This window comes from Cherax quadricarinatus, chromosome 41, assembly GCF_038502225.1.
Source record: "Cherax quadricarinatus isolate ZL_2023a chromosome 41, ASM3850222v1, whole genome shotgun sequence".
In the NCBI taxonomy this organism is placed as follows: Eukaryota; Metazoa; Arthropoda; class Malacostraca; order Decapoda; family Parastacidae; genus Cherax; species Cherax quadricarinatus.
Window position 1 is genome coordinate 22,150,660 of NC_091332.1, and position 24,314 is coordinate 22,174,973.

A 24,314-nucleotide genomic window follows, 5' to 3' on the forward strand; every position below is an offset into this window, starting at 1 on the left:
AGTGAACAAGGGAGGAATCTTCATTATCCAAACCAACCAGACCTCAATGACCTTATCAGAGATCTTGGTTTGACAAAGTCAAATGCTGAGCTTTTGATTTCAAGGCTCAAGGCATGGGACTTGGTGGTTGAACGTGTGCAAGTGACAAGCCAAAGAAAATGTCATCAACATTTCTCAAGCTTCTTCACTAATGAAGAGAGGTTGTGCTACTGTAATGATGTATCAGGCATGTTTGATGCCATTGGAATTGCATGCAATCCAGAGGAGTGGAGACTCTTCATTGACAGCTCCTCCAAAAGCCTAAAAGCTGTACTTCTGCACAATGGGAGCAAGCATCCATCTATTCCCTTGGGTCATTCAGTGCATCTTAAGGAGGACTACAACAGTGTCAAACTTATACTGGAAGCTTTGAACCATGATAAGTATGGCTGGGAGGTTATTGGAGACTTCAAAATGGTAGCATTTTTTATGGGAATCCAAGGAGGTTTTACAAAGTTTCCCTGTTATCTCTGTCATTGGGATAGCACAAACAGAGCAGCACATTACCAGAGGAAGCACTGGCCTCAAAGGACTGAGTTCTCAGTGGGAAAACATAATATCAAACATAAACCACTGGTGGATCCTCAAGAGGTTCTGTTCCCTCCATTACACATCAAACTAGGACTAATGAAACAGTTTGTTACAGCTCTTGACAGAGTTGCTGTTTAAGTATCTTCAAGACTTCTTTCCCAAGCTATCAGAGGCAAAGGTGAAGGCTGGAAAAATCATGGAGTGCTCAGAATTTCCAAAGAAACTCACAAAAAAGGAAAAGGAAGCCTGGGAGAGTTTTGTTGCTGTAGCACAAGGCTTTCTGGGCAACAACAAGGCTGACAATTATGTGGAACTTGTTGAGACCTTGGTAAAAAGCTATGGTCAGATGAACTGTAAGATGTCCTTGAAGGTCCATATCCTTGACCCTCATCTTGACAATTTCAAAGAGAATATGGGAGCATACTTAGAGGAGCAAGGAGAGCGCTTCCACCAAGATATAATGGACTTTGAATGCAGAGATCAAGGATCTTATAATGAAAACATGATGGGAGACTACATTTGTGGGCTTAAACGGGGAAGTGATTCGTTGCATGATCACAAATCTAGAAAAACTGCTCATTTTTAACTTTGTAAATATGTTTCATCAAGTCTAAAGTAAAATTTGTGTAAAGTTTTTACATCCAAAACTAGAAAAAAAATATTGAAATTTAGCCATTTTTTGTCAAAAATTCATCCTCTAAGCCACAAAAGCAAAGTTTAAAAGGAATAATGGGCATATTCTATTGCTTTGCAATAAATGGAGTTGGAAAATAATGCTTACCTGCCAGGAACAAAAACTGTGTTACATAGTGTTATGTAAAAATTAAAAACTATGATGAAACTGATGCTGCCCCTGCCCATCTAGGAGAAAATACAAGGATATGCATGCTTGTCCATAGTTGTGGATCACATTCAGAAAGATAGTTGCTATGCACATGTGTTGAAATTCCAATCCTGAGAGGAATCACATCCTGTGCAAAATGCCAATGTGTAGGAAAATGTCAGACTTGCTCAAGGTATTCAAGTGTTAATGCATTGTATCTAATGATATTACAATAAATTAAGTTTCGGATTAATGTACGTGGTATAGTAAACATTTACTGTACAGTACTTACCTTCATTATTATGTAGAATGCGATATACAGGAGAAGGTTAGTCAGAAATATAATGAGTAGGTATGAGGCAAAATCCTTGGGTGTTGTCACTATTCCATAAATGGCCAGACCCCAGTTAGCAACATTTCCCAGTAACAGTAGCACCATGCGGTCACAATACATGGGGCGGCCAATTTGTCGCCAATCACTAAACTCACTTAAGAACCAAGCTTTCATACGCTTGAAGAGCCCCATATCTGTCAATGAAGAATATAGTTTGAGGAAAATCTAAAAATTTTAAAAAAGCCTCAGACCAATTTATTTTTATTTATAAAAGCATTAGCACAATTTCAAATTAGTTAATATTAGTACTCAAAATGTGTACAGAAATCCTCAATATAATAGACTAACAGGAGAAATGTCCAAGTGTCCATTAAATCAGAGTAACGATAAAATACAGCAGAACCTCGGTTTTCGTCATTAATTCGTTCCAGAAAGTCTGATGAAAACCGAATGCAACAAAAACTGAAGAAAATAATGTAAATCCAATTAATCCATTCCAGACACCCAAAAGCATTAACAAAAAATACATTTTATAGAGAATAACTATAGTTTTACAGTTTTACATAGAGAAAACAATGAGAAATAAATATAAAAGACTAATAAAATGGATAAATGAGCATTTAACATCACTTTTATCTTTATTGAAGATTCTTGTTGGCGTATGAAAGACGCAAGGAGGGAAGAGGGAGGAGGAGAGGTTATTGGTTGGAAGGGGAATCCCTCTCCATAAGGACTTCAGTTATCAAGTCCATATCCGGGGTTACTTCCCTTCTTGCGATCTGTTTCATTAGCACATTTAATAACCCCTTTCACAACATCAGATTCCTTGATTTCTTTTTCTCTTCACCAGGATGGAACTGATCACTGATGATGACTTTCCATACATCCTGGCATGATCGGCCACCAATACACCACTTTCGTACTTTGCTACAAATTCTTTCTTGAATTCTATCGTGTTTCTCACCTTCTTTATCAAAGGGCTGGCACTCGGAACTTTCTTTGGCCCCATGGTGGCTTATTTAGCAGTCCCACTCAATAAACAAGCACAAAAAACAATGGATTCTTATGAAATGCTTCGGATGAACATGCAGGGTAATGCTCACTCAATGAGAAACAAAGCCAGACTGACTCAGAACGCGTGGGATGCTTTGTATGGGCGCAGGTAGGCGGACACATTCGGTACAGTAGACCACTGTCAACCTGACGAAAACTGAGGTGATGAACGAAAACTGGGACAAAATTTTGACGCAAAAAGTCATCGAAACCCAAATTCAATGAAAACCAGGGCCAACGAAAACCAAGGTTCTACTGAATGTTATATCTAGTTAGCCGAACTTGAGTCCTGGAGGTGGGCTAGGACCTCGGGTAGCTTTAAGAAGAGATTGGACAAATATATGAGTGGGAGGGGCTGGGTTTGATTGGTGTCAATGGGTACGGGAGTTATTTCTTGGGTAGCTTTAGGTAGAGGTCGTTTTGATAAGGACCTGCCTTGCATGGGCCAGTAGGCCTTCTGCAGTGTTCCTCCATTCTTATGTTCTTATGTTTAAAGGAGGGGTTTGGGATATTGGCTGTTTGGAGTGACATCTAAACTGTCATATCTGAGCGCCTCTGCAAAGACAGTGATTATGTATGAGTGATGGTGTAAGTGTGGAATGATGAAGGTTTTTTCTTTTTGGTGGAAAGGAGTATGGAACAAGTGAATGTTTTCAAATACATGTATTTTAGAGTTGACTTGTCAGCAGATGGGTTTATGAAGGATGAGGTTAACCATAGAACTGATGAATGAAAAAAGGTGAGTGGCGCATTGAGGTATCTGTGGAGACAAAAAATGTTATCCATGGAGACAAAGATGAGAATGTACGAGAGTATAGTGAAACCAACACTCTTATATGGGTGTAAAGCATGGGTTATAAATACAGCAGCGAGGAGGCAGCTGGAGGCAGTGGAGATGTCATGTTTAAGGGCAATGTGTGGTGTACATATTATCCAGAGAACTTGTAGTGTGAAAATTAGGAGGAGGGTGTAGAGTTACTAAAAGTATTAGCAAGGCTGAAGAGGGGTTGAAGTGGTTTGGTCATTTAGAGAGAATGGAACAAAGTAGAATGACTTGGAGAGCATATTAATCTGTAGGGGAAGGAAGGCAGGATAGGGGTCATCCTCAAAAAGGTTGAAGGGAGGGGATAAAGGAGGTTTTTGTGAGCGAGGGGCTCGCTTGATTGTGTTAAATAGGAGTGAATGAAGACCAATGGTTTTTAGGGCCTGATGAGCTGTTGGAGTGTGAGCAGGGTAATATTTTGTGAAGGGATTCAGGGAAACCAGTTAGCCGGACTTGAGTCCTGGAAATGGGAACTATAATGCCTGCACTTTAAAGGAGGGGTATGGGATATTGGTAGTTTGGAGGGACATCTAAACTGTTGTATCTGAGCACCTCTGCAAAGACAGTGAATATGTATGAATGATGGTGAAAATGTTGAATGATGATGAAAGTTTTTTCTTTCTTTTGGGTTTTTTCTTTCTTTTTGGGTCAACCTACCTCGGAAGGAAAAGGCCAGTGTGTTAAATAAATAAATAAATAAATAAATAAATAAATAAATAAATAAATATAATTTTTTTTCAACAAACCAGCAGTATCCCACCAAGGCAGTGTGGCCCAAAAAGAAAAACGAAAGTTTCTCTTTTTAAATTCAGTAATTTATACAAGAGAAGGGTTACTAGCCCCTTGCCCCTGGCATTTTAGTCGCCTCTTACAACACGCATGGCTTACGGAGGAAGAATTATGGTCCACTTCCCCATGGAGATAAGAGAAAATAAACAAGTACAAGAACTAGAAAGAAAATAGAAAAAACCCAGATGGGTGTGTATATATACATTTTTATTTTATTTATTTATTTATTTATTTATTTAATGTCTTTGCAAACAGTACATTGAGATTGTGTATATACAATAGTGAGTTGCAATGCAAAGAGAGCCTCTATTATGCCTAGGCATTATGGGCCAACTTAACATTATTGGCTTACATTCTACTTAATACTAAGGAGTAGTATATCATAGTTGTACAGTAGAAAAGTAATTATTTCATAGTTGTACAGCAGAATATTAATTATAAATGAATCAAAATTTGTATAATACAAAGATATACGTATTTTTATTCTAAAATGCTTTTGTGAAAAACAATGATTCAATTATATTCCTGTCAACAATGGATAAAAGGTTCAATGTGATTGTTTCAGTTATGATGTGGGAGTACATAGGTGAGTAAATGTGTACAGAGTATTTAGCATTTAGTCTAGGGTGATTAAGTGGCTTTTGAGAAGAGTCTTAAATTGATTTTCAAACTGGGTTACTTTAATATCTTCTAGTAATGAATTCCATATTTTTGGGGCCCTTTATGTGCATAGAGTTTTTACACAGTGTGATATAGACACAAGGTATATCAAAAAGAGATCTGAGTCTTGTGTTGTGGTCATGTGCCCTGTTTAGGTTGGTGAGGAAAAGTTTGAGTGGGGGTTTATATTTGTGTGTATTGTTCTGTGTATGTAGTAGGCACATGAATAAGTATGGATGTTCTTAATAGTAAGCAGATTCAGACTTTTGAAAATTGGTGGAGTATGCTGGCAGGAGTAAGAATTTGTTATCATTCTTACTGCTGCCTTTTGCTGGGTTATTAGGGGTTTTAGGTGATTGGATGTTGTTGATCCCCATGCACAAATTCCATATGTAAGATAAGGGTATATGAGTGAATGGTACAGTGCCAGGAGAGCTGATTGTGGAGCGTAGTACCTTATCTTTGATAGTATGCCTACAGTCTTGGAGATTTTCTTGGTGATTTGTTGTATGTGTGTCCGGAACTTAAGGCTACTGTCAAGGTGGATACCTAGGAATTTTCCCTCTGTGAGTCTTGTGACTGATGATCCATTTAGCATAATGTTAATTGGATCATTTGCAGCTTTGTTTCCAAACTGAATGAAATAGGTTTTATCAGTGTTCAGGGTAAGTTTATTAGTCATCATCCAGGCAGATATTTTCTGTAATTCAGCATTGACTGTGTTTGCTAGTATGACTGTGTTTGGGTGGGAAAATACATGTGTAGTGTCATCTGCAAATAATATGGGTTTGAGTAGCTGTGATGCATTCGGTAGATCATTGATGTAGATGAGAAAGAGGAGTGGTCCAAGGATGCTTCCTTGTGGGACTCCTACTGTGATTGGTTGGGTGGAGGAGTTTGCATCATTTGTATACACATATTGAGTTCTGTTACTAAGGTATGACGTTAGGTAGTTGAGGGAGTGGCCTCTGATACCATAGTGCATTAATTTGGAGTACAGTAGTTCATGGTCGACTGTATCGAAAGCTTTATGTAAATCAATGAAAATGCCCAGCGGGGCTTCTTTCTTTTCAAGTGCGGTATATATTAGTTCTAGCAAGTGTATGATAGCGTTATTTGTGCTTTTATTATTCCTGAATCCAAACTGATAAGAGTTTAATATGTTGTGTGAAACGAGGTAGGAATAGATCAGTCTATGAATTAATTTTTCAAAGATTTTAGAGAGCAATGGTAAGTTAGATATTGGTCTATAGTTATTCAAGTCAGCTTGGTTACCTCCTTTGTGGATCGGAGTGACCCTCGCTATTTTGAGGATTGTTGGGAAGGTAGATGATTCAATGGAGTTGTTAAAGAGCGTTGCAATAATTGGTGACAATACTTGAGAAGCTTTTTTGTACATAAAAGCAGGCAAGTTGTTTATGTCTCCTGCCTTGTTTTTAAGGGTGTTTATGATGAGCATAACTTCAGTGGGGTTGGTTGGAGCTAGGAATAGTGTATTTGGGTAGGTTCCTATGAGGTAGTCTGATGGACGGGCATTTGTGCTTGGTATTTTGTTTGCTAGATTTTTTCCTATGGTGGAGAAGAAAACATTAAGTCTGTTTGCTGTTTCGGTTGGAGTGAGTAGGGGTTCATCTGATTTTGTTAGTTTGATTGTTTTGTTTTTGGATAGCTTTTTAGTTCCAAGAATTTCAGATAGAGTTTTCCAGGTTTTTTTCATATCACCTTTGATGTTATGTAATCTATTTTCATAATACAATTTTTTTGACCTTCTTATCAGGCTGGTAAATGCTGACGAGTAATTTTTCGACTGTTCTCTAGTTATTTGACCCATTCTATACTGTTTTTCATATTTGTGCTTTGTGTTAATGGATTTGAGGATGCTTGGTGTTAGCCAGGGATTATTCAGTCTCTTTGCTGTGATCTGTTTAGTTTTTCTGGGGCAATGTCTGTTATAGAGGCATTGGGCTTTTTTAAGAAAATTATTTATACATTCATTCATATCTGTATATGTTTCAAGCTCATTTTGCCAATCGATGTTATTCATAGCTGCTATGAAGTTGTTAACTTCTGTCTCGTTATGTAGTCTGAAGGTTACTTTAGTAATGTCTTGTGGTAGTTTGCCCAGATTAGTTATGAGAAAGGTTGGGTAGTGGTCTATAGTGTTGTCTGTGATTATGCCTGATTTTAAAGGGGATATGGTGTTTGTCCAGATGTGGTCTATTAAGGAGATGCTTGTCTCGGAGATTCTTGTAGGCTTAGATATTGTTGGTAGCAACAGGCAGTTACTCATTGTGTTTGTGAATTCGGTTACTTGTGGGTCCTGGTCGTGTAGTATGTTTATGTTGAAATCACCTGTTAGTAGTAGGTGGTCTTTGTTCATGTGTGCATCAGTAATCATGTTTCCTAGTTTTTCACTAAAGTGATAAATGTTTGACTGTGGTACTCTGTAGATGTTTATAACTGTGAGGGGTTTTTGCAGGTCTTTTGATTTAAATTTGGCTATGATATATTCTCCATGTTCATTCCTTGTGCAAGATTTATTGATACATTCGAGTTTATTTGAATAGTATATAGCTGTTCCTCCCCCTTGCTGGTCTGTTCTACAGTTGTGTATGGCCATGTAGCCAGGAATGGTATAGAAATCTGTAATATCAGGCTTAAGCCAGGTTTCTGTGAGTGTGATGATTGATATATTGGAATGAAGGGAACTGAGTAATGCTGTGAGGTCATCATAATGTTTGCTCACGGATCTGACATTGTAGTTAAAGTTGGTTATGTTATTGTTTGCACTGAGTAATGTCTTCGCTTGGTGTGCTGTTAAGTAATTACAGTTACTGGTTGATTCGTGTAATTCATTTTGTAAAAAGTTTACATCAGGATCTATGCCTGTAATCATAGGATGAGAGTAATTTTCCAAACTAGATTTTCTGAGTAAAATGATTTAAGATTTATATTGAATCTACAACTAGACTTATGACTAAGACATCCTGATTAATCTAAAACTTGTAAAAATTTGAAAGAAAATGGGATTATTACAGAATTGATAATTCAGTTATACACTTAACCCTTTCAGGGTCCGTCCCTTAGATCTACGGCTTCACGTTGAGTGTCCAAACCGTAGATCTATGCCAAAATTCTAGTGCCGTCAAATTTAGAGCGAAAACGCTCATAGGCCTACATGTGAGAGAACGGGTCTGCATGGTGGGTGTGCGCCATAAACAAAAAATCTAGGCGCCCGCATAGCATTGTGGGAACGCCGGCTCAGTTACCCTTGTTCACCATGCCTCGTCGCAAGTCAGCTCTCACTCCCTGGAAAATTGGGACTCTCCTCTTCCTATCTGATAGTTCTGACAGTGATGGAAGTGGAAATGAAGACGAATTCTACGGCTTTGATCAGTTAGTGACCGAAAAGAATGACCAGGATATCAATAATAGTGCAGAAAACCCTGACGATCCTCAACCTTCTACCTCTGGTGTGGGCACTCGTGACTCATGGTCGGTTGTTCCTCAACGCAAGAGAAAACTAATATTTTCGCGTGGCCAAGCCTCTGACTTCAGTAATGATGATGATAGTGACGTGGATTGTGATTTTATTGCGCTCGACGATCATTCGAGTAGTGATAGTGAGGAATCATATTCACCAGTGAAGCGTCGGTATGTTCACCGCCGCATGCACTAGGGTAGTGTACCCTATACTGTGCCCAGGGGACGGAGTACATCCCGGAGTACATCCCGTGGCCCTACACCAGTTTTAGGTAGTGATAGTGAGGATGATGTGGCTACACTTGGCATGGATAGACCACAGGCATCAGTTGATGGTGTTAGTGGTGATGGTAGTGGCACCGCCATGCTTGACTCACCAGCCCACGCTGGGACCCACGCTGCTGACTCGTCAGTTCAAGGACAAAGCGGAGCGTCAGCCACCAGCCCACCACAACCACAACCACCCGCACAACCAGCCTATGATGTCCAGTATCCACCAGCAAACCATATGTGGGATTGGCAGCAAAATCCCAATTTTGTTCCCAAGCCTCACCACTTTGATGACTCTCAAAGTGGAATTCTACCTACTTGTCCCCTTGGAACCACGGCCAATGAACTGGAATTCTTTGAATTATTCTTTGACCAGCCATTGATGGAAACTATTGTCAGGGAAAGTAATAAGTATTTTGAGTACACCATGACAAATACGATCTTATCACCACAGTCAAGACTACACAGGTGGAAAGAGACGACTGTTGCAGAAATGTATTTGCTTTTTGCAACAATAATGCTTATGCCTCATGTGTATAAGCATAATATAAAAGAATACTGGTCCACAGATCGGCTAATTTCTACCCCGGTCTTCAGTGAAATCATACCAGTGAACAGGTTTATCTTACTCTTACATATGTTGCACTTCTCTGACAAAACCAGGCCTGACAGAAGTGACAGGTTATACAAGATTAGAAATGTTTTCATGTATCTCAAATAAAAGTTCAGCATATACTTATATCCATTCAAGAATCTTGTAATTGACGAGTCTTTGATTTTGTTCAAAGGTAGACTGTCATTCAAGCAGTATATACCGAGCAAGAGGAAACGCTTTGGTATAAAACTGTTTGTACTCTGTGATTGTGACAGTGGCCTGGTGTTGGATATTGTTGTATACACGGGTAGTAAAACATTGAAAGATACCAAGATGTTATTGGGTATCTCAGGTGACGTAGTGAGAAACATGATGGCACCTTATCTTGGTAAGGGGCATACATTATATACCGATAACTGATACACAAGCCCATTACTCAGTGATTTCATGCGAGTGAACAAGACAGATGTGTGTGGCACAGTGCGTTCTAATCGTAAACATATGCCCAGGCTCAACGCAGGTGCTCGTGGTGATGACGTGCAGGTGTTTACTGCCAATGACATCATGGCATTACGGTGGCATGACAAACGAGATGTCACATTGTTGACAACCATTCACCGTAATGAAATGCAAGACAGTGGCAAAGTTGATTGAGTGACTAATGAACGCATTCGAAAACCAGTGACAGTGATTGATTATACACAAAACATGCGCTTGGTTGACAAATGTGACATGCAGATTGGTTTTGTTGACTGTGTTCGTAAGAGTTACAAGTGGTACATGAAACTTTTCTTCCATCTCATGGACATTTCAATGCTCAATGCATATAATATGTACCAAATAAAGACTGGCAACAGACCACCGTATGGTGAATTTTGTTTGTCTGTTGTCAGACAACTCATAATGAAGTACCAGGTAACAACACCTGCTATACAACAAGGTCCTCGAATTCCTCAGGATATACCCAAGCGTTTGAGGAGGGAAGGTGATCATTTCATAATACAACTTCCTTCAACTCAGAAGAAATTTGCTCAGAAGAGATGCATCGTCTGTGCACAAACAAAACGACGGCAACAAAGACGCAAAGACACTCGGTTTATGTGTGAGGAATGTAAGGTGCCTCTGTGCATGGTGCCTTGTTTCAAGGAGTTCCACAAGCTCCAGCAGTTCTAAAACCATGTCAAGTGATTGTAAATATGTAAATATATGATAGAACATTAGTATTACACAAGATTTGTGCATGTTTATTGTAATAAACAACAGTGGTAAACAATAATATGATAATAACTTTAGTGCGGTTATTGTGTTCAATACAGTGAGTTTATATATATACATTATATACAGTATTGGTCTCTCAGGCCCCAAATGTTAGTAGGAATAGAAAAAATTGGAAAAGAAAAGAAAAAAATGTAAAAACCGCAAAATAATGGAATGCGCGTATGTGGAATTCGTCGATGTTGCCGCCACCGCATCATTTTTGACAAACTTCTTGGCACTGTATCTCGGTAAGTACTGATCAGAATTTTTTTTTTGTCTTATTACCTTCACAAAAATATGCTCTTTAATTCTGTAAGAAAAAATAATTTTTTTTTTTTTTTCAAAATTTCTTGGACACTGGAGCACCACTTCAGATATTGGCCTTGGACCCTGAAGGGGTTAAGTATCTAATAGCACCTTAATTATTTTAACAAGTGAGTTTATGAACTACAGTAGATAATTACAGTTAAAATAAAGGAGCTAATGGACATAATAGTAAAAGAATGTTTTAAAAGCAAAATCAGTAGCACCTGAGGTAGTCTATAGCACCTAGAATATTTTAATAGCAAAATAGTGAACTTATTACACTTTAGCCCCTGAGAATAGCACTTTGATTATTTTAACAATTGTGAATATATGAACTGAGGTAGTTATTTAAAGCTAAAATAAGGGAGAAAATATATAAGGGACTAAATTAAGTAAAGGTAAACAAAGTTCAATGGACAGATATCATGCTTGTACATGTATGTGTAGTGTGACCTAAGTGTAAGTAGAAGTAGCAAGGTGTACCAGAAATCTTCCATGTTTCATCTTTCTTTCAACACACTGGCCATATCCTACCGAAGCGGGGTGGCCCAAACGGAAAAACAAAAGTTTCTCCTTTTACATTTAGTAATATATACAGGAAAAAGGGTTACTAGCCCCTTGCTCCTGGCATTTTCGTCGCCTCTTACAACACGCATGGCTTACGGAGGAAGAATTCTGTTCCACTTCCCCATGGATGTAAGAAGAAATAAACATGAACAAGAACTAGAAAGACAATAGAAGAAAACCCAGAGAGGTGTATATATATATGCTTGTACATGTATGTGTAGTGTGACCTAAGTGTAAGTAGAAGTAGCAAGATGTACCTGAAATCTTGCATGTTTATGAGACAGAAAAAAGACACCAGCAATCCTACCATCATGTAAAATAATTACAGGCTTTCGTTTTACACTCACTTGGCAGGACGGTAGTACCTCCCTGGGCAGTTACTGTTTACCAACCTACTACCTAGGTTGGTAAACCTAGCTTGGTAGACAGCAACCACCCAGGGAGGTACTACCGTCCTGCCAAGTGAGTGTAAAACAAAATCCTGTAATTGTTTTACATGATGGTAGGATTCCTGGTGTCTTTTGTCTGTCTCATAAATATGCAAGATTAAAGGTAGGTCTTGTACTTCTACTTACACCTAGGTCACACTACACATACATGTGCATGTTTATTTATACACACTCATCTGAGTTTTCTTTGATTTTATCTTAATAGTTCTTGTTCTTATTACTTTTCCTTTTATATCCATGACAAAATGGAATAAGAATCTTTCCTCCGTAAGCCATGCGTGTTGCAAAAGTCAACTAAAATGCCGGGAACAATGAGCCAGTAACCCCTTTTTCTGTAATAACTACTAAAAAGAATAAGAAGAAAATTGTCAAAGTAGGCTGTCTGAATGTGCATGGATCTTGTGCAGATGATAAGAAAGAGATGATTGTGGATGTTATGAATGGAAAGAAGCTGGATGTCCTGGCTTTAAGTGAAACAAAGCTGAAAGGGGTGGGATAGTTTCAGTGGAGAGGAATAAATGGGATTAGGTCAGGGGTTTCAAATAGTTAGAGCTAAAGAAGGAGTAGCAATAATGTTGATGGATTAGCTATGGCAGGTAAAGAAGGACTATAAATGTATTAATTCGAGGATTATGTGGAGTAAAATAAAGGTTGGATGTTAAAAGTGGGTTATAGTAAGCGTATATGCACCTGAAGAAGAGAGAAGTGTAGAGAAGAGAAAGAGATTTTGGGCAATGTTGAGTGAATGCTTGGGGAGTTTTGAACCAAGTGTGAGAGTACTTGTGGTTGGGGATTTCTATGCTAAAGTGGGTAAAAATGTTGTGGAGAGAGTAGTAGGTAAATTTGAGGTGCCAGGGGCAAATGAAAATGGGGAGGCTTTAATTGAGCTATGTGTAGAAAGAGATTTGGTAATAAGTAATACATATTTTATGGAAAAGAGGATAAATAAATATACAAGGTATGATATAACACGTAATGAAAGTAGTTTATTAGATTATGTACTGGTGGATAAAAGGTTGATGGGTAGGCTCCAGGATGTACATGTTCATAGAGGAGCAACTGATATATCGGATCATTATTTAGTTGTATCTACAGTTAGAGTAAGAGGTAGATGGGACAAGAGGAAAATGACAACAACAAGTAAGAGGGAGGTGAAAGTGTATGAACTAAGGGAGGAGGAAATTCGAGTGAGATATAAGCAACTATTGGCAGAAAGGTGGGATAGTGCAAGTATGAGTAGTGGAGGGGGGGGGTGAAGAGGGTTGAAATAGTTTTAAAAATGCAGTATTAGAATGTGGGGCAGAAGTTTGTGGCAAAGTGTTATACGAAGAGTAGAGTATATGGAGAATAAAAGAAATGTGAAGAGTCGGTGAGAGAGTGCAAAAGGAGAGCAGATGATAGAGTGGGAGAGGCACTGTCAAGAAATTTTAATGAAAATAAGAAAAATTTTTGAAGCAAGTTAAACAAGAAAGCATAGGGAACGAATGGATATGTCAGTTAAAAACAGAGTAGGGGAATTAGTAGATGGGGAAAGGGAAGTATTAGGTAGATGGCGAGAATATTTTGAGGAACTTTTAAATGTTGAGGAAGGGAGGCGGTAATTTCATGCACTGGCCAGGGAGGTATACCATCTTTTAGGAGTGAAGAAGAGCAGAAAGTAAGTGTGGTGGAGGTACGCGAGGCATTACGTAGAATGAAAGGGGGTAAAGCAGCTGGAACTGATGGGATCATGACAGAAATGTTAAAAGCAGGGGGGGGGATATAGTGTTGGAGTGGTTGGTACTTTTGTTTAATAAATGTATGAAAGAGGGGAAGGTACCTAGGGATTGGCAGAGAGCATGTATAGTCCCTTTATATAAAGGGAAAGGGGACAAAAGAGATTGTAAAAATTATGGAGGAATAAGTTTACAGAGTATACCAGGAAAAGTGTACTGTAGGGTTATTATTGAAAGAATTAGAGGTAAGACAGAATGTAGGATTGCAGATGAGCAAGGGGGTTTTAGAGTGGGTAGGGGATGTGTAGATCAATTGTTTACTTTGAAGCATGTATGTGAACGGTATTTAGATAAAGGTACGGAAGTTTTTATTGTATTTATGGATTTAGAAAAGGCATATGATAGAGTGGATAGGGGAGCAATGTGGCAGATGTTACAAGTATATAGAATAGGTGGTAAGTTACTAAATGCTGTAAAGAGTTTTCATGAGATAGTGAGGCTCAGGTTAGGGTGTGTAGAAGAGAGGGAAAATACTTCCCGGTAAAAGTAGGTCTTAGACAGGGATGTGTAATGTCACCATGGTTGTTTAATATATTTATTGATGGGGTTGTAAAAGAAGTAAATGCTAGGGTGTTCGGGAGAGGGGTGGGGTTAAATTATGGGGAATCAAATTCAAAATGGGAATTGACACAGTTACTTTTTGCTGATGATACTGTGCTTATGGGAGATTCTAAAGAAAAATTGCAAAGGTTAGTGGATGAGTTTGAGAATGTGTGTAAAGGTAGAAAGTTGAAAGTGAACATAGAAAAGAGTAAGGTGATGAGGGTATCAAATGATTTAGATAAAGAAAAATTGGATATCAAATTGGGGAGGAGGAGTATGGAAGAAGTGAATGTTTTCAGATACTTGGGAGTTGACGTGTCGGCGGATGGATTTATGAAGGATGAGGTTAATCATAGAATTGATGAGGGAAAAATATATAGCCGTCCTGCTCCACCTCTGGTTAGTGTGACTTTGTCAATGGTCCAAGTCGGACTGAAACGTCGTCGTAAGCTTCTCTCTTTTATGTGCGGGTTATTTGTGTACAAAGAAAATAGAAGAAAACCCAGAGGGGTATGTATATATATGCTTGTACTTGTATGTGTAGTGTGGCCTAAGTGTAAGTAGAAGTAGGAAGACATACCTGAAATCTTGCATGTGTATGAGAGAATAAAAAGACACCCGCAATCCTACCATTGTGTAAAACAATTACAGGCTTCCGTTTTACACTCACTTGGTAGGATGTTAGTACCTCCCTGGGTGGTTGCTGTCTACCAACCTACTACCTATAGTTCCACTGTATATACACATATATTTTGTTTTTTTAACAAGTCGGCCATCTCCCACCGAGGCAGGGTGGCCCAAAAAGAAAGAAAATCCCCAAAAATAAAAGACTTTCATCATCATTCAACACTTACGCCTCACTCACACATAATCAGTGTTTTTGCAGAGATGCTCAGAATACAACAGTTTAGAAGCATATACGTATAAAGACACACAACATATCCCTCCAAACTGCCAATATCCCGAACCCCTCCTTTAAAGTGCAGGCACTGTACCTCCCATTTCCAGGACTCAAGTTCGGCTATATAAAAATAACCAGTTTCCCTGAATCCCTTCACTAAATATTACCCTGTTCACACTCCAACAGCTCGTCAGGTCCCAAATACCATTCATCTCCATTCACTCCTAACACGCTCACGCACGCTTGCTGGAAGTCCAAGCCAATTGCCCACAAAACCTCCTTTACCCCCTCCCTCCAACCTTTTTGAGGACGGCCCCTACCCCGCCTACAGATTTATATGCTCTCCATGTCATTCTACTTTGATCCATTCTCTCTAAATGACCAAACCACCTCAACAACTCCTCTTCTCCTAATTTTCACACTCCAAATTTTCTGCATAATATTTACACCACACATTGATTGCCCTTAGACAGGATATCTCCACTGCCTCCAACCATCTCCTCGCTGCAACATTTACAACCCAAGCTTCACACCCATATAAGAGTACCACTATACTTTCATACATTCCCTTCTTTGCCTCCATAGATAATGTTTTTTGTCTCTACATATACCTCAACGCACCACTCACCTTCTTTCCTTCATCAATTCTATGATTAACCTCATCCTTCATAAATCCATCTGCTGACACGTCAACTCCCAAATATCTGAAAACATTCACTTCTTCCATACTCCTCCTCCTCAATTTGATATCTAATTTTTCTTTATCTAAATCATTTGATACCCTCATCACCTTACTCTTTTCTATGTTCACTTTCAACTTTCGACCTTTACACACTCTCCCAAACTCATCCACTAACGTTTGCAATTTTTCTTTAGAATCTCCCATAAGCACAGTCATCAGCAAAAAGTAACTGTGTCAATTCCCATTTTGTATATGATTCCCCATAATTTAATCCCACCCCCTCTCCTGAACACTCTAGCATTTACTTCTTTTACAACCCCATCTATAAACATATTAAACAACCATGGGGTCACCTCACCTCAGTGGGAGATGTCCAGTGTGTTAAACAAAATTTTAAAATGTATTACATTATTTACATAATTCTGAAGAGAATTACTCTAAGGAAATAATATAAATTGAGAATCCCTTTGCACTTACCACATTTCCATCTTCCCATGTAATAAATGTAACATGATAGGAGGAGGCAGGAGATAACATGTATCATGCCAAATATGATCAAAAATGCAAGACTTCCTGATAAGACACCAATCACACCAAGAAGAACTGCCACTGCCAAGGCAGCAAAGGTTGCACTAGCACTTGCATTAATGTCCGGGTGACGCGTTTGGTATATCTTCAGCATGGAGAGCACCGAAATGACATACATGAATGATGTATCTGTCAGGAACAGAATAAAAATTAAACGTGTTTAACTCTGGCGAGGTAATCATGGATGAGTCATAAAACAAAATTGTGACAAACCTCACATTCACTTCAATAATTGTTACTTTGTATGTTCAATACCAACAATCAATTCTGAATAGTCCTAACTGGGTACAATGTACCTGGCTATAATGAAAACTATTTCTATAAATATACCTCTCTAGGGTTAATCAATTAACAGACAATTTCATACTGGACATATCTGTGCATACTTTATGTATATTACAGTTTAGAATCTCTGCAATGTGAAATATTATCATTTGTATTTATGTTAAGAAAAATACAATATAGTAAAAATTAAATTAAAATTCAAAACATTTAATTCAAAAACTATATAAAATAATTTTCCAGGCAGTCAAAACAAACTTATGCCTAAATTTATAACTTGATCTGGAATACATGACAGTATGTTATCTAAGGCTAGTGATTCAGTCTTAAGTACAGATATAACAGGGCAAGAATGAAAGAAATTATAATAATGATACTCTGCTATGGGGCATATTGTGAAATGCATATTTCTCTCTTCATATCTGTGTAGTGTAGTGGTGCACCAAAGATTTGGGTCTGCTTTTTTGGAAGAGGAAGAGGTACCCCTTTATAAAACCTCTTAGTCCTCCCTTATAATACACTGTTAATATCTAGCATGTTTAGCAGTACAGCATAAAGTAATTTATAAAGTGTAGTTTGTACATGTCAATCACAGTGGAACCTCGAATGTTGAATTTAATTCGTTCCAGATGTCAATTCAACAACCAAAATGAATGACAACCAAAGCAATTTCTCCCACGAAGAATAATGTAAACGGAATTAATCCATTTCAGACCCCAAATGACAATATATTTAACTGAAATACTGTACAGTAAATGAAAATTTAACCCCCTCTTACCTGTCCGAGGAGAGCTAATGGTATACTGGAAGCAGGGGGTGGAGGAGAGGAGGGATTATGTTACTGCTTGGAAGAAGTCACCTTCTATTAATATGTCAGGCAACTGTCCTTCTGGTGTCATTTCTCTTCTTTGTCTCTATTCACCACTAACACTTTGTTCTGGCTCACTGGTACTTTGTCTCACTAAAAACCTGTCCAGTGAGGTTCATTTCAGGCTCCATTTTAACACTTGTCTAAATTGAGACCTTACACTGTCAATGTACATATTAGAGAGATGGATGGCCAATGCTTTGTTGAAAAAGATCGAAAAGAAGGTAGAAAAGTGTGAAAAGAGGTTGGGAAGGGTAGAAATACATACTGTATGCTACTGTATGCTGTTGCCATCACAAACACTCCACTGTAAACAAACTACCTATGATGTAACTAAGAGTTATTACACTTTTTGTATTGTGTTTCTATGTTTTTTGTAATGTTATTTTGGCTATTTTGGAATACTATTTACTATAAAACTGTCTGATTCAGGGCGAAATGACACAAAGCTGAGGTAGTTTTTGACGTAAAACATTCATTAAAATTTTAGCATGGAAAGTAATGTTAATATGTTTCCATGATAAAAGGTTTCACTTTGAGAGCCATCTTGTAGGAGGACACATTAATCACGTATCATGACACTACTGACTTACCCAATTTACTCACCTTTAATACAGAGAATTTCTATTTATAAATGAATGTACAGTGGACCCTCAGTTATCAGTCGTAATCCATTCCAGAAGGTCGGCCTAAAACCGAAATGGCCGAAAACCTTAATAATATTTCCCATAAGAATTAATGTAAATACAATTAATCTGTTCCAGACACCCAAAAATATTAACAAAAAACAATTTTAGTAAAGATTAATTATATTTTTACATACACAAAACAATGAGAACTAAATAAAACAAATACATGAACAATTAAATCATTATTACATACCTTTATTGAAGACTCTTGTTGGCTTATGGAAGATAGGGAGGAGGAGAGAGGGAGTTGGGGTTATTGTTTGGAAAGGGAATCCCTTCCATAATGACTTCAGGTAAAAAGTACCTCTCTGGGGTTACTTCCCTTCTTTGTCTTTTAATGCCACTAGGACCAGCTTGAGAGTCACTGCACACCTGTCACACAAAAAATCTGTCCAGAGAGATCTGTTTCTGGTGTCTCTAAGATTTCCCTGAAGTGTGACAAGGTTTTGTCACTGAACATGTTGCAGATATGGCTTGTTTCAGCTTGGTCAGGGCAATATTTCTCCACAAAAGCTTGCACCCTACTCCACATTAAATAAATCTTCTTAATCTCTGAAGAAGGCACCTCCTTCCCTCCCTCTTCCTCCTCCTCTGAAGCAAGTTTCTCAGCTGTGGTCTGTTGCTGTTCCAGATGAAGCTCTTGCAGCTTTTCAGTGGTTAGCTCTTCACTGTGGTCCTCCACCAACTTTTACACATCCTCGCCACTAACCTCCAATCCAAAGACAATAGATTCCACAACAGGTGTAGGGTCCTCAGGGTCATCCCCAAACCCTTCAAATCCCTCTCTTGGACACAATCTGGCCACAATTTTCTCCAAGCAGAGTTCAAAGTCCTGGAAGTCACTCCCTGCCAAGCCTTACCTATAAGGCTTATGCAATGGAGGATATTGAAGTGATTCCTGCAGAACTCTCTTAGGGTCAAGTCAGTATCTGAGGTCACTTCAAAGCACCTTTGAAACACTGTTTTGGTGTAGAATTTTTTGAAGTTAGAAATGACCTGCTGGTCCATGGGCTGGATGAGAGGAGAGGTGTTAGGAGGCAAGAACTTCACTGTTACAAAGAGGCCTGAGCTTGCTATCACCTGCAGCTCATAAGACTGCCATCCCCACGAGCCCCTTTGAGGCGGGGTAGATGGCAGACCAGAGGCCTAGCTTCTCCCTACGAGCCCCGTGAGGGCGGGGGATGTGGCTAGGCCTGGGGACAGTTGGTCCCAAAGATGAGGGGGTAGCTGTACCTCCTCCCATGGAAGACTTAGGTCTCGGGATACTCCCCAGATAGGGAGCCAAGGCCGGGTCACCACTACTTGGAAAAGACCCGGGCCGGGAGAATACCGGCGAATAAGAAAAAAAAAAAAACTGTTACAAAACGGAAGCCCCTAAACAATTGGTCTTCCAAGTCTGGAGGATGAGCAGGAGCATTGTTCAGTACCAGGAGGCACTTGAGTGGCAATTTACGTTCCAGGAGGTATTTTTTTCACACTGGAGCCAAACACATCATTGACCCACTCTTTGAAAATGTGCCTTGTGACCCATGCCTTATTATTAGCTTTCCACATCACACACAATCTATTCTTGACAACATTGTTTTTCTTGAACACTCTGGGATTTTCAGAGTGATAGACCAGCAAAGGTTTCACTTTGAAATCCCCACTAGCATTAGCACAGAACAAAAGAGTAAGCCTGTCTTTCATAGGCTTGTGTCCCGGCAGTGCTTTTTCCTCCTGCATAATGTAGGTCCTCTTTGGTATTTTCTTCCAAAAGAGGCCTGTTTTGTCACAACTGAACACTTGTTGGGGGAGGAATCCTTCAGCCTCTACATAACCCTTGAATTCCTGCACAAATTTTTCAGCAGCACATTTGTCAGAACTTGCAGCCTCCCCATGCCTTACCACATATTGTATGCCACTATGGTTCTTAAATCTCTCAAACCAGCCTTTGCTGGCCCTAAATTCACTAACAGCAGCACTTGTTCCAGGCATTTTCTTTACAAGATCCGCATGCAACTGCCTTGCCTTCTCACAAATAATCGACTCCATAACACTATCTCCCGCTAATTGTTTTTCAGTGATCCACAACAACAGTAACCTCTCCATATCTTCCATTATCGGTGACCTTTGTTTCATTAGCACATTTACTCCTTTTGCAACATTAGCTTCCTTGATTTCTACTTTCTTTGCCAGGATAGAAGTGATTGTTGATTTATTTTTCCGATATATCCTGGCAAGTTCTAGCACTCGAACACCACTCTCGTACTTTTCAACAACTTCCTTCTTAATTCCATCATGTTTCTCACTTTCTTTACCAAAGGAACTTTACTAGGAACTTTTATTGGGGCCATGGTTACTTATTTCACAGTTGCACTTAATCAATAACCATGATAAACAATGAATTATAGAGAAATGTTTGAATGAATGAGCAGAAGCTTCCTCACTCGACCACAGACAAAGCCAGACTGACGCGCCAGCGACGGGTTGACGTGTCCCATACGGCTGATAAGCGAAATAACAGCCGATAACCGGAAGCCAAAAAAACGGCCAATAACTAAGTTGGCTGATAAGCGGAATGGCCGATAACCAAGGGTCCACTGTATCTGTTAAAGAAAATGCAATTATTAATTCATACACTTTCTGTCATCAAAATCAATATTTGTAGCATGTAAAACGTGCAGCTGTTACTAGGTACATGTATAATGACTTCTACTTGAAGGGAGGGTATTATAATTTCCACTTGTCACTTTTTTCTTACAAATCTTTTAACACTAATACAAAATCTCTGAACATTTGTTAATGATTTATCAGTCAAGACACCTTCAGAAACCTACTGAAACTCTACCGCAGAACTGCAGGAAAGCAACAACTCACCAAACTGGTAGTTTGAGTTATTGGGACAAACATGGTAGCAGGCACTGAGTAGACCTTCCATGATGAGAGAGCCACCCATGGCATAAAATATGCCAAAGTGCTGGGGAATGCCATAATACTGGAAATACAAAAGATATGAATTAACGTAATTCACCTAGTGTCTGAACCTCATTTCCAAAAGGAAATAGTTTTTCAAAAAAAATAGAGCCCAATTCATTTTTTAATATAAACTTATTGTCTTGAAGCATGATATGCATTTAATCTACTTTATATATATTTGTGCATGTGCATGTACTCACCTATTTGTGGTTGCAGGGGTCGAGTCACAGCTCCTGGCCCCGCCTCTTCGCTGATTGCTACTAGGTCCTCTCTCTCCCTGCCCCATGAGCTCTATCATACCTCGCCTTAAAACTATGTATGGTTCCCGCCTCCACTACGTCACTTTCTAGGCTATTCCACGGCCTGACTACTCTATGACTGAAGAAATACTTCCTAACATCCCTTTGATTCATCTGAGTCTTCAACTTCCAATTGTGACCTCTTGTGTCTGTGTCCCTTCTCTGGAACATCCCGTCTTTGTCCACCTTGTCTATTCAGCGCAGTATTTTATATGTCATTATCATGTCTCCCCTGACCCTCCTGTCCTCCAGTGTCGTCAGGCCGATTTCCCTCAACCTTTCTTCGTAGGACAATCCCCATAGCTCTAGGACTAGTCTTGTTGCAAACCTTTGCACTTTCTCTAATTTCTTGACGTGCTTGACTAGGTGTGGGTTCCAAACTGGTGCTGCATACTCCAGTATGGGCCTGACGTAAATGGTATACAGAGTCTTAAACGAATCCTTACTGAGGTATCGGAACGCTATCCGTAGGTTTGCCAGGCACCCGTATGCTGCAGCAGTTATCTGATTGATGTGCGCCTCAGGAGATATGCTCGGTGTTATACTCACCCCCAGATCTTTTTCCTTGAGTGAGGTTTGCAGTCTTTGGCCATCTAAACTATACTGTGTCTGCTGTCTTCTTTGCCCTTCCCCAATCTTCATGACTTTGCATTTGGCAGGGTTAAATTCAAGGAGCCAGTTGCTGGACCAGGCTTGTAGCCTGTCCAGGTCTCTTTGTAGTCCTGCCTGATCCTCATCTGATTTGATTCTTCTCATTAACTTCGCATCATCTGCAAACAAGGACACTTCTGAGTCTATCCCTTCCATTATGTCGTTCACATATACCAAGAACAGCACAGCTCCTAGGACTGACCCCTGTGGAACCCGCTTGTCACAGGCGCCCACTCTGACACCTCGTCACGTACCATGACTCGTTGTTGCCTCCCTGTCAGGTATTCTCTGATCCATTGCAGTGCCTTTCCTGTTATGTGTGCCTGATCCTCTAGCTTTTGCAGTAACCTCTTGTGAGGAACTGTGTCAAAGGCCTTCTTGCAGTCCAAAAATATGCAGTCGATCCACCCCTCTCTCTCTTGTCTTACTTCTGTCACCTTGTCATAAAACTCTAGTAGGTTTGTGACACAGGATTTTCCTTCCCTGAAACCGTGCTGGTTGTCAATTATACACTTGTTTCTTTCCAGGTGCTCCACCACTCTCCTCCTGATGATCTTCTCCATGACCTTACATACTATACACGTTAGTGATACAGGTCTGTAGTTTAGTGCCTCATGTCTGTCTCCCTTTTTAAAAATTAGGACTACATTTGCCATTTTCCATACCTCAGGGAGTTGCCCAGTTTCAAATGATGTGTTGAAGATCTTTGTTAATGGCTCACACAATATCTCTGCTCCCTCTTTAAGGACCCATGGAGAGATGTTGTCTGGTCCCACCGCCTTTGAGGTGTCAAGTTCGCATAGCAGCTTCTTCACCTCCTCCTTGGTTATATGTACCTCATCCAGCACTTGCTGGTGTGCCCCCCTGTTCTGATTTCCTGGAGTCCTACTGGTTTCCACTGTAAATACCTCTTTAAATCTTGTGTTGAGCTCCCGACATACCTCTCGGTCGTTTCTTGTGAATTCCCCATCACCCTTCCTCAGTCTAATTACCTGGTCCTTGACTGTTGTTTTCCTCCTGATGTGGCTGTACAACAGCTTCGGGTCAGTCTTTACTTTTGATGCTATGTCATTTTCATATTGTCTCTGAGCCTCCCTTCTTATCTGTGCATATTCGTTTTTGGCTCTTCGGCTAATCTCTTTATTTTCCTGAGTTCTCTGTCTTCTGTACCTTTTCCATTCTCTAGTACACCTAGTTTTTGCCTCCCTACACCTTTGGGTGAACCAAGGACTCGTTCTGTTCTTCCCATTATTTCTGTTTCCCTTGGGAACAAACCTCTCCTCTGCCTCCTTGCATTTTGTTGCCACATAGTCCATCATTTCTTGTACTGGTTTTCCTGTCAGTTCCCTCTCCCACTGAATGTCTTGAAGGAAGTTCCTCATGCCTGAGTAGTTCCCCCTTTTATAGTTTGGTTTTCCCACCCTATTCCTGCTACTCTCTCCACTTGGAGCTCAACTATGTAGTCGAAGCACAGAACCACATGATCACTAGCTCCCAGGGGCCTTTCATACAAGATATCCTCAATGTCTGAACTACTCAAGGTGAATACAAAGTCCAGTCTTGCTGGTTCATCCTCTCCTCTCTCTCTGGTAGTGTCTCTAACATGTTGATGCATGAGGTTTTCCAGTACCACATCCATCATCTTGGCTCTCCATGTTTCGGGACCCCCATGGGGCTCCAGGTTTTCCCAGTCAATCTCCTTGTGATTGAAATCACCGATAACTAGTAACTTTGCTCCCCCCATGTGTGCTCTCCTGGCCACCTCGGCTAGTGTGTCGATCATTGCTCTGTTGCTCTCATCATATTCTTCTCTTGGCCTCCTGCAGTTCTGTGGTGGGTTGTACATTACTGCAATTATCACCTTATGTCCCTCAGACTGGATTGTTCCTACTAAGTAGTCCCTTTCGCCCGTGCCATCCATTCCTTCCATTTTCTCAAAACCCCACTGGTTTTTAATGAGCAGTGCAACTCCTCCTCCCCCTCTCCTCCCTCTGCCTTTCCCGAGGATTTGATATCCGGATGGAAAGATTGAATCTGTTATTATTCTGGTGAGTTTTGTTTCTGTGAGTGCTATTATGTCTGGGGATGTCTCCTTGATT

The 24,314-nt window shown here is 39.7% G+C and overlaps 1 protein-coding gene across 1 annotated transcript in view; it reads right to left on the reverse strand.

The window, feature by feature from the left end:
- Positions 1-24,314, reverse strand: part of LOC128695990 (SID1 transmembrane family member 1) — a 79,886-nt gene that overhangs the window by 20,144 nt on the left and 35,428 nt on the right. The window contains exons 11-13 of the mRNA XM_070093058.1: positions 21,167-21,284; positions 16,358-16,597; positions 1,686-1,921 (exon numbers count right to left, since the gene is read on the reverse strand). Of these exons, the coding sequence (XP_069949159.1) occupies positions 1,686-1,921; positions 16,358-16,597; positions 21,167-21,284 (594 nt within the window). The remainder of the gene's footprint in view (positions 1-1,685; positions 1,922-16,357; positions 16,598-21,166; positions 21,285-24,314) is intronic.